Source organism: Hevea brasiliensis, chromosome 13 (assembly GCF_030052815.1).
Source record: "Hevea brasiliensis isolate MT/VB/25A 57/8 chromosome 13, ASM3005281v1, whole genome shotgun sequence".
In the NCBI taxonomy this organism is placed as follows: Eukaryota; Viridiplantae; Streptophyta; class Magnoliopsida; order Malpighiales; family Euphorbiaceae; genus Hevea; species Hevea brasiliensis.
Window position 1 is genome coordinate 48,289,829 of NC_079505.1, and position 11,099 is coordinate 48,300,927.

Genomic DNA, 11,099 nt, shown 5'->3' on the forward strand with positions numbered 1-11,099 from the left:
ATATAAAGGTTGAAACACTAATAAACCTCACTTCAGCAATTCTTCACTTATAGATTTTTCTATTAAAGACCCATGGATAAGATCCCATACTAGAGTTTATAATACAATCCTAGTAGGAATAATTAATGCCAAACAATTGAAAATGGTAAAAGTAGATAAGTTACATATAAGAATAACCAGTTTAGGTGACAAGCAAAACAATATTTCTTTCAATTTTGGTTCCTTGATCCCTTTGAAAAAAAAAATCTTTAGAAGGGAAAAGTAAATTTGAAGAGAGGTGTGGCTACTCAGAAAACTCATCAATCCTTATATATCACGTTATGGAAAAACTTATCTACACCTGTTCCATCATAGAACCAAGACATAAATGTGTGATCTTATCATACATATTATGTCTTGTTTCCACAGTGGATCGAGTCTAGTCCAAAATTTCCCGTTACATTATAGATGCAAGCTAAGAAGCTCTTATCATTTTACCAAACAATTAATTAAAATTCCTTAAACAAGGAAAATTTTAAGACACAATAAGAAGGTGCAACTACAAATAATCTTCTAAAGCAACATCCACAGGAACCTCATATCCAAAAACCATGGAGTAATCATCCAATTCATCAGAGGTGAACTTTGGCATCCTCCAGCTTCTTGCAAGTTCAGAGTCATGGCCAATGGTTAGAAGCTCTAACACCTAAATAAGATAAGAGAGATTATTTTTCCCCATTTTATGATATATGTAAGATGAATTTTTCTTATTTAGACCCGTTTCACTATAGACTCAAGATACAAGATATGTGGTGAGACTCATTTCTTAAATACATAGTTCTCATATATTTATGTTTTAAATCCATGGTGGGCTGGATTTAGGTATAAATATCTCAAGAATAATAAATAAGCTATGTACCAATGAGCTGAACTCAATGTTTTATATTATAAAAATGAGCAAAAACACTTGCCTCACTCATTGATGGACGCCATACCGAGGACTGTCTCACACAATATGAAGCCGTTAGCACTACTCTGTACATTTGGTCTTCATCAAATTTGCCTTCTAGTTTTGGATCAGCTAGTTCACTGATCTTTCCAGATTCCATTAGAGGCTTTGCCTACGCATAGTAACAAGTCATTTTAGTGTATATAAAATCCATTTTGAACTTGTACCTTACAACAAATATATAATTAATGGTTGCATACCCATAAGAGAAGGTTTTGTTTGGATGAATCCACAGGCCTTCGGCCAGATATAATCTCCAAAAGCAGAACTCCAAATGCAAAAACATCAGTTTTCTCATCCACGATTCCATGCATGAAGTACTCTGGTGCCAAGTACCCAAATGTACCTTCAATTGGAATCACAGCATGGTGAGTCCACTTGTTAGGAAGCCACTTTGCCAACCCGAAATCCGTGATCTGCTTAAGACACACATGATTTCTTCATGTAAATTAACCAGGAAGAAGAATAAGAAGAAGAAGAAAGAAGAAGAAGGCAATTATGCTAGAGCTTTGCTTCCATTGTTTAGTTAATTCACCTGTGGTTCATAATCGGGTCCAAGAAGAACATTAGAGGCTTTTATGTCACGGTGTATTATTCGGTGCTTGCAGCATTTATGGAGATAATGTAGACCTCTAGCCACTCCAAGGACAATCTTGAATCTCACTGCCCATTCTAAGGACAGGCTTGTTTTTCCTGATATTCATAATCCAAATTTAGTTTTTGTTTTGATTTCTATTAAAGGGTACAAATTTTTTCTTCCTTGTGCATGCATTAGTTCAAAAGGTTAGGAATGCTTCTTGAAATACAACTCAAGTCTTACAAGAACAGGGAAATTCTTTCCTAATCTGGTTTACCATGAACCCAAGATACAGACAAAGGTCACACTATACAGATCTTATGTCTTAAGTTTATGATAAACTGGATTTAAATTAAAAAATATGACCAAAACATTGATTATGCATTACTTTTGGCATAGTCATGCATCTACCCTTTATTATAACTCCATTCTCTCAGTTTTGCTGGCATGACTAGCTAGTGTTGCATTATGGGACCCTTAATTGTGATTGATTTCATAAATAGATCATTATTTCAATTTGTCACAATGAAATAACTTAAATTTAACCAACAATATCAATTATGTCGCTTGCACTAGAACCTAGCTTGGTCATAGCCGAAAATTTAATAGAAGAGAAAACAGACAGATGAGAGCTTTAGTCGAAGAATATATATATATATATATATATATATATTTTTTTTTTTTCTTCTGTTGTGATACTATTAGCTCGATTTTCGATTTTATATAATAGAGTTTAAATTTAATATTTATATTAAGATTTGCACCTTAATTATTTCAATTATATTTGTACCTTAATTAATTCGGCATGAGTTTTAGCATAAGTAAGATTACTTTTTATCCACTACACCATATTAGTGGGATTAAACAAATCCTAATCAGAATGATATGTAAGATTTGCAGCTAGATCTTGGTTGGATTCTGAGCTAAATAAGATATAATAAATACCCAAAAAACTTGCATTGTTTTCACTATAACCAATAGAAATTCAATGACTTGTGACTAAAAATGATTGTGTTAATTTTAGTGGCAATAGATGAAATGAACGCCTTTATTTTGCTAGGTTTGCCAAGCAATTGTGAAAGGAATATTGCCATACCATGCAATGCAGATGCCAAATTTCCATTTTGAAAGAAATTGAAAATGAGATAGAGTCCATTTTCAATGCAGCAGCCAACTAAATTTGCAGTATTGGGATGGCAGACATGAACAATAATACCCAATTCTATGAGGAACTCTTTCTCCTTTGTAGCATCCTTGTTGTCCTCAGCTAATCTCTTCACTGCAATTCTTCTCCCATCTGAAAGGTCACCTCTATACACCTCTGAGTACCCTCCTCTGCCTACTATATTTTCTGATTATAATCAAACCAACCAAGCAGACAGTAGATCACTTTCCAATTCAAATCATATAATTAAGTTAATTAAGAAATATTTATGATAAAATAAAATATGTATATATATATATATATATATATATATATATATATATATATATATATATATATATGAGAGAAGTTATATATGTATACATAATATCAATTACTTTAAAGATAAATTTCAAAATTCAAATGAGATAAATCTAAAATTTTAGTAGGGAAAAATATTATTGGAATAAAATATCTAAAGAAATTGGTAAAATCAGTGAGCAATATTACTTTAGGATAAATTTTAAAATTCAGAAGGGCAAACCTTAAATTTTAAGTTTTTCAAAACGAAATACAGTATACGTTGCAATGTAAAATTATATATTTGTAGTGTATAAATTGATAAAAAAACAGAACTCGTTAATTTTTTAAGAATTCAGTAATGTAACATGTTGGGTGACTGAGTATCAATCTGTTTGGTTTGAAAACTGAATAAATTAAAATTTATGGTAGACTAAATTAAAATGAACTAAAATGGAAAGAAAATCAAATCAAATTAAATCAGTTTAATTTGATTCAATTTAATTTTTTTAGTTTGGGCTTCATCTTGAGATTTTTTTTTTGACTTATTATGGAGTCATTTCAGACTTAATTTTAGTTATTTCATATTTTTAATTATAATTTGAGATCTAATAATAATTAATAAAATAATAAAATTTATTTTCAATTTTATTCGAGTCAATTTTATCGATTTTCTTTAAAATTAAATCAAATAGATAAGTTTTCTTTAAAAAAAAAAAATAACCAAATTGATTTAAAAAAAATGGAATTTTTAAATTAAATTAGTTCAATTTATTTGTTTATTTTTCATTTTGAACAGAATTTGGCTTACCTTCATACGCAGGAAATTCATGCATTAATAAATTCCACTATGTATTTTGTGTATTGGTCAATAATGAACAGGATTTAAAAAAGAAAAATCATGCTTTAGAAACCGTGGATAAATCTGGAAAAAGAAAATTAGCACTTTGAAATGCTTTAGTTGCATTCTAAATTACCTGTGTGGAAGTTATTTGTGGCGTTGGCAATCTCTCCATATGTGAAGCACTTAAGCAACGGCTGTTGCTTCTCTTTGTTGGAAAAACTGCCCCGTCTTTTTCTCAACGGTGACGTAAAGATTGAGGAGATAATTTTGCATGCAGACATTTGCTTTCTTATTTTCGATTCGTTTTTGAACTTGGAAGGCAGTGAAGGTGACTCAGTAGTAATGCTTGAGCCTTCAAAGCTGATGGTATCATCTTCTGTGCTATGAGATTCTCCATCAAGTTCATCTATTACAGATCTCGGTGAAGATTTTTGACTCGTCACTTTTGATACAACAGGGGAGGTAGTAGCCCTGCCACTTCGATTGCACAACCACCTGGAACTTGATTCAGTTTCTGCAACAAGAGAAAGATTAATTACCCAGGTTGAAATTGAAGTTGGTTTTATTTATTCTGAGTAAATTAAGGGTTCTTGTTTTAGAATAAAACCAACCTTTTGAATCAGAATTTTGCAGACGCTGTACACATTTTCCAATTGAAATCACTGTACAGCCTTCTGGGGCATGCTTAAAACAGTACCTTATAACTTCATGCCAAGTTCTAAACAAGGTCAAAACAATAAGGGTAATGTTATTTGTGAATGATCATGTCAAAAAACCAATGGAAATTATCAAATATTGAACCTTGTTTCTCACCTGTTTGATCGGCTTCTCAAGCCACGAATAAGAAGATAGTCAGCTGAAATAGATTTTGCTTCCTGAATTAGCCCTTTAGAGATGCTAGAGCTAAAGCCTACTCTAGCCTCCAAATTTATCTGGAAACAGAATCTTAAATCAGCCTGAATGGATTTGTTGAAGAATGAATTTAACAAGAGTTGTGTACCTGCTGAGATTGGCAGGTCCTGGCAAATTCTCCAAGCACAGAAATAACATGTGCTTTTGCTTGGCGAATCTGCGAACTTTTCCCCTTTATCAATTCGCGCTGCTTCTTTGTCTCCTCACCAACTGTTTTCAACAAATAATAAACATGCATGTTATTTCAGAAGGTGCATAGAACTTGATTAATTCAATATTCACAGAGAGAGAGAGAGAGAGAGAGAGAGAGAGAGAGAGAGAGAGAGAGAGAGAGAGAGAGCTAACCAATAACATGAATGGCAACAATGTCGTCATTGGGACGAGCAAGAACTGAGATTGCCCATGAGAGAAGCTCTTTACTATCATCTAGGTCTAAAGGGATGGCCATCAGTATTTTGGCAGGAGCTGAAACAGGGATCATTTTATCTGCAACCAAATGGCCGACCAGCTTTAGATTCTTTGTCGATGAGTTGAGACTAGGAATCTCCCTTATGTTATTTTGCTTTTTATGAGGCTTCTATTATAAATCTGAAGCACTGAAACTCATGAGCTTAATAATAAAGTGCAAGGGAACAACAGAATGATTAAGGTCAGTAGAGAGTGAAGGCCACATTTTGCTCTCTCTCTCACACACACATTCTATTATTCTTGTTAAGGAAGCATAGAAAGGCTTTTACAGTGGCAATAGGCCAGATCGAAGTGATTATAGAACTCTTTCTCTAAAGAAAATGGGAGTAGAATTAAGTGTTTATGGTTGGGTGCTTTGGGGTATAAGCAAAGGTGATTGGCATATGCATTTGATAAGTCTTGCTATCTAAGCCAAAATTTCAAACTGGCTATAACGAAGTAATAATTTGTTGGATTTGGTAGGAAGGTCTATTTGCCACTCAAAAAGAAAGCCTTATCTTTATCATGAATGAAACGTTGAGAAGAAACTAACGGTTCCCCTTTCCACATGGAAGAGAGAGAGAGAGATTTTTTTATTCATTCAAGAGTATGGGACAACTGCTGTTTGTCTTCAACTCTACCCTCCAGGCTTAGACATGGGCATATGGCAAAATAATGTCTTACTATAAGATACTTCATCTTTATTCATTCATGTTACAAACGATTATCAAAGATGAAGTCCCACTACCATTTGTAAATTTTTTTTTTTTTTCATATTGGGTTAAGGTGGCTCATATTAAGAATATTATCGGACACTTAAAATTTGAAATGAAGGGAATGTTATATATAGATCGTGATATATTTACTGTTTGTGCGTTGCTCTCCCAGAACAGTGCATTATTATTTTGAGGACATTTTCATAATGGGTAGAGGCATTATCATTTGTGGCTTCTTTAAACACTAGTCATATAAAAAGTAGGCAAATTATTGAATGCTCATGATGTATGCGCATCCTCATTTACAAAATAATAGTGTCTATACTCCTAATTTAAGGAATAACTGCTTCTTTGTGAGTAATGGATGTACTGCTTTTTAATATTGGATGTGTACAATATAATTTACAAAAAAAAAATCCTAATATGGTATATTTTGTGAATTTTCTCATAATAAAAGAAAGCAGTCAACTGCGTGAATGTGGACATATTAATATGTGTTTTCTCTCTTTTGAATTGTCTTTTTTGGCTTATTCTTGAGTAGCGTTTGCAAAATTTTGGTCGCTGGATGAAAGAACATCTTTGTGTGTCACATGATACTATTTCACTGCGAGGTTTCTTCCATTTGGACAAACTAAAGTCGTCTTGAGCAAGGACCTTATTAGATGGGTTGCTTTTCTCACAATACTTTTGCCATCTTTCCACCGCAGTTGCAACTTTATTTAGAAGCTTCGTTGATGAGAGTATTTTCATTAGCATTTACCTAACATTTAGCAATCGATTCATCTAAAATTTTCTTGTGTGAAGTGAAAGAGTTGCATCATACAGCATGATTTTACTTAGAGAAAATCCACCTGAATGTCTATTTTTCTTTCTTTTTTTTTTTTTAATTTTTCAACATCATTTTTTTTCATAAGAGGCACAATAAATTAGAAAATAATTGATAGGCTACATAATGAAGATAGTCTCCTCTCTTCATTATAATGAGTAATCTCATAATAAATAGATAAGATGTTCAAACTCGAAATATTTTCACTTTTTATGTTTTAAAATTCTTATATTTTAAAGTTGAGGGAAGATGAATTAAACTATCAGACTATCCTTAATTAATACATTATTAATGAATTGAATAATTTGCCATTGTAGTGGTTGGTAAGTGATGAGGCTGAGGACAATAATTTTGGAGGAAAAGTCTTCAATGAATCTGAATCAAATATAACCTTCAATGAACCCGAAATGCATTAATAACCTGAGTTTTTTTTTTTTTTTTTAATCATTTTTTTTAACAGCATTGTCCTTGAGTGGGCCAACCCTGTTTTGGTCATTTCCAGGTAGGCCTGTAAAGTCTAAAGGCCTGAGGAGGTTGATCCACATTTAGTGGGCCAATTTTGTACAGAATGACTGGTACATATCTAATATATCCCAACCAACAAATAATATCATTTCTGAAAGGAAGTCCCAACGATGCATATTTGCAATTAGAAATTCGAATCATTAGGAAAGCCGATCCTGTATCCATCCCAATCCCTATTAATTACGTAAAATTTTGATCCGACGTATCAATTTCAACTGAATTTTTTTAATTTAAAATAATTTACGATCATTTTAATTCATATAAAACTTGAAGTGATCTAAACTTAAATGACCAGCAAATTTAGAAAAAATCATTTGAAATTTGATCCAAAATTTTGATTTAAAACTGATCCATTTAAATTGAATTAAATCAAACTAAAATTTTGATAAAAAAAAATTAAATGAATAAAAATACATTTTTTCTGATAAAAATCAATATTTTGGCCCGAAATAATCAATAACCCACAAATTCATCAGGATATGATTCAAAATCATTTATGCATAGTCACCGATTATTTCAGTTAAGAGGTGCATAGAACTTGATTAATTCGTATATCACTTGAAATAATCTAAACTTAAATGACCAACAAAATTAAAAAAAAGAAAGTCAATTAAAAAATCCGATTTAAAACAGACCCATAATCAACTATAATTTTGATAAAAACTTAAATGAACAAAAAAAAGTCTTTTTTTTTTTTTTATCTTATGAAAGAAAAATGCATCAAAATACACTTTAGGAAGCATGGTTAGCAATTTAAAAAAATTTTTAACCCTAAGTTTGATGCATTTTATACTATTGTAAAAACACTTAGTTTTGGTCCCAATCAATTGCTAACAAGCTTAATTGGCTATTAGGAAATAAAGCCCCGACATTCACAAAGTTAAAGTTTAGAGAAATCCTTAATATTATTGGAACCATTCCTAACTTAAAATGAAATTTCATTTTCATTTAAGTTCTCATAAGCCATAGTTGACATTTAGCATAATGTGCTATGACTACTCAATTAGTTCGGAATTAATGCCCCAATTTATGAACCTTGATCATACGTACCATGAATTAAAATCTCTCTGTTACAAAATCCCGATTTCAACTAGAGTCATAGTTCATGTCAAACTCTTATGCTTAGAATCATATGTCCTTCTGTTAATTCTAATTCTTGATTACTTTTCCTGTTAGAAACTCTTTTCTAACTAAGTTTATCTGTCCTGGCCAGGAATTTGAATTCATCAAGAATAATTAAATGGACATAGAATTTTATCCCTATTTACTTAGGGTAACGGATTTCATCTTGACTAACACCTATCTCCATATATAACTAGTCGGAGCCAACACATGCCCATATACTAATACATAGTACAAGTATGAAAGCAGTAGCAAACTCAAACTATCTATATACAAGATAACTATGTTATCTCAGGTCAATGGATTATATGCACTGTTATGATCTAGATAATTTTGTATTAATAAGAATAAACTTCATGTACAAGTCATCTTGTGTCATTGGTTAGCCATACTTATCTTATAAGTGCCCACCATGTTTGTCTTATGGCATGAGACTCACCATTCCATCCCATTAGTATCACATACTAATCCATGGACACAAACATAAGTGACAACTCACCATTCCATCTCATTAGTATCACATACTAATCCATGGACACAAACATAAGTGACAATCAATCCAGATAAATCATGCCTAATGAGGTATCCTTGATTGTGAACTGAATTTATAATATCTTATACTAGAATGTTCTGTCACTTATATTCTTAACAATTTAAGAATAGAACATCTACCAAGATATTAATGGAATTTTCAATTAAATTTAAGCCATTCGAATATAAATGAAAAGAATATTTGCCATTAAATGGGAATAATTGTTTACAATGCACAACACTAAGGCATTACTCTAGAGCATACTACTAACAATCTCCCACTTACACTAGAGGCAATGACTATAGTGTACAGTACTCATATTTTAAAGATGACTATATGACTATCATCAAACTCTGGCTTAAGTGAAGGGATTAGCCGAATTACTAGCTGACGTTATCCTCTGTGTTATTTTTCAACTTGTTTTCTAATTAAATGATTTAGCTAATTCCCAGTGTTCATATTTTAAGTGAGAAATAGTCCCTCTGCCCAACTTAAGGCACTATTGTTGTCAGAGATGAAAAACTGATAACACAATCAAAAGAACCTAATAAGTTCCATTAAGTACTTCTGAATCCAAATAACCCTTTTACAACATCGCATGTAGCAAAATACTTAGCTTCTATAGCAGAATCCATAGTTGTTACCTTTATGAAACCTTTTCATTAAACTGTTTAACTATAATAGATAGATAAAAAAAACCATAAATAGATATATGTAACCTTTGCATAGCCTTATGTGACTATCACATTAACTTATTCAATAAAAACACAATTCTGTGTAACTTTTACATAGTTTGTGTAATTATTAAATTTCTCTATTTGAAATAGACTTTTTATCTTTACCATTTGACTACAAGTCTGAATTTGTAAACTCTATTTGTTACAAATTATTTTCTCCTCTTAACAAGATTTATATTCCAAATACTTGCAAAATATTTAGGAATAACCTCATCATATACTCAGTATTCTAAATCTAAGTTTGATTGGCATTTGCTAGTTACTAATAGCATATGCAATATCCTATTTTGTGTACAATTAAGCATACTTAGCTTCTATCTTTAGGAGTCTTAAAAGATCTCCCTTAAGATAGTTAGATATTTTGCTTCACAAGTAACAATCTTTTCTTTAGAGTCAAACATGTTAAACCCTTTCAACATCCTTTCCAAAACTAGACTTATGAAGAATCCTATTATTCTTATTTGCACTATCTCCATAGATGTAAAACACAAGAACATAGGTTTCATTCCCTAAGTCATAAATGGAGAAAAATATATATAACTAGGCTTTACAATCACTAGTATGCCAATTGTCGTCATTCATATATTGATTTAGGCAAGTAGTTGCTCCCACTCACCTTTTTATACATATGGAACTCCTTGAAGTTTTGCTTAAAACTATAAATGGATGTTTTAAGCTTATGCACTTTGGAACCTTTTCCAAGATAATGTCTTCCTTTATGTTTCCATTAAGGAAGATAGTTTTGAAAACTAGTTATCAAAACGCATAATTATAGCATATTATGTTGCCATCTTTATCTCAATGAATTTAAGCATGGCCTTAGGTACGGAGGTTTCCTCATAGTCAACTCCTTTTCGCAATGTGCTTTGCTTTATAGGTCTCTACCTATTCATTTAGAACTGGTTTAGTTCTTGAGAAAATTTTTAACTCCCGCTAGGTACCATACCCATAGAAAAGTTTACAAGAACATAAATACCGTTCTTAATGATTAAATCCATTAATGGCTTTTACCATTAATGAAACAAACTTATATCAAATATAATTTCTTCATTAATTGTATGATTATCTCTATGACCAATCTCTACATAAATGGACAACTTTTGTACATTGATATGTAGAGTTCTATATCTCTTCAAATATGAGACATAGAAATTAACTTCAAGTTACTGTAAGGGTGACATTACTAATAGGTATAATGTGATGCCCCGTACCCGTCTACTGTATAGCTGAGCAAGAAGTGCCACATTCGGTGCCGGAGCACCTTATCTTATCTTATCATGTCTATTGTAAACTTTTAATATCATTTAAAAGTAGGTATTCCATATGTGTAATTTTTTTTTATAACAATTTATTTCTGTGGATACCTGGGCAGAGCCTCCTCTGTTTTATTAGCATTTGGCGAGTTCCACTAGTTACCTGTTAAAAACAA

At 31.6% G+C, this 11,099-nt stretch overlaps 1 protein-coding gene across 1 annotated transcript; it reads right to left on the reverse strand.

Moving 5' to 3' along the window:
* Window positions 1-284: 284 nt before the first annotated feature.
* On the reverse strand, window positions 285-5,694 carry LOC131171875 (probable receptor-like serine/threonine-protein kinase At5g57670). The gene is made up of 10 exons (XM_058131999.1): window positions 5,111-5,694; window positions 4,854-4,975; window positions 4,667-4,785; window positions 4,465-4,571; window positions 3,987-4,367; window positions 2,662-2,916; window positions 1,524-1,681; window positions 1,189-1,404; window positions 951-1,100; window positions 285-685 (listed from the first exon to the last, which is right to left on the reverse strand). Exons 1-10 carry the CDS (start codon window positions 5,244-5,246, stop codon window positions 539-541), a joined length of 1,791 nt encoding a protein of 596 aa, XP_057987982.1. The 5' UTR covers window positions 5,247-5,694; the 3' UTR covers window positions 285-538.
* Window positions 5,695-11,099: the final 5,405 nt, after the last annotated feature.

Bases quoted from the DNA above. Each gene is read 5' to 3' on its own strand.
- LOC131171875 (XM_058131999.1), bottom strand. From the start codon at position 5,246: ATGATCCCTGTTTCAGCTCCTGCCAAAATACTGATGGCCATCCCTTTA. The intron at 4,368-4,464 runs GTTGGTTTTATT...CTCTTGTTGCAG, and splicing joins GCAAAATTCTGATTCAAAAG to AAACTGAATCAAGTTCCAGG. The intron at 1,101-1,188 runs GTATGCAACCAT...TACTATGCGTAG, and splicing joins AACAAAACCTTCTCTTATGG to GCAAAGCCTCTAATGGAATC.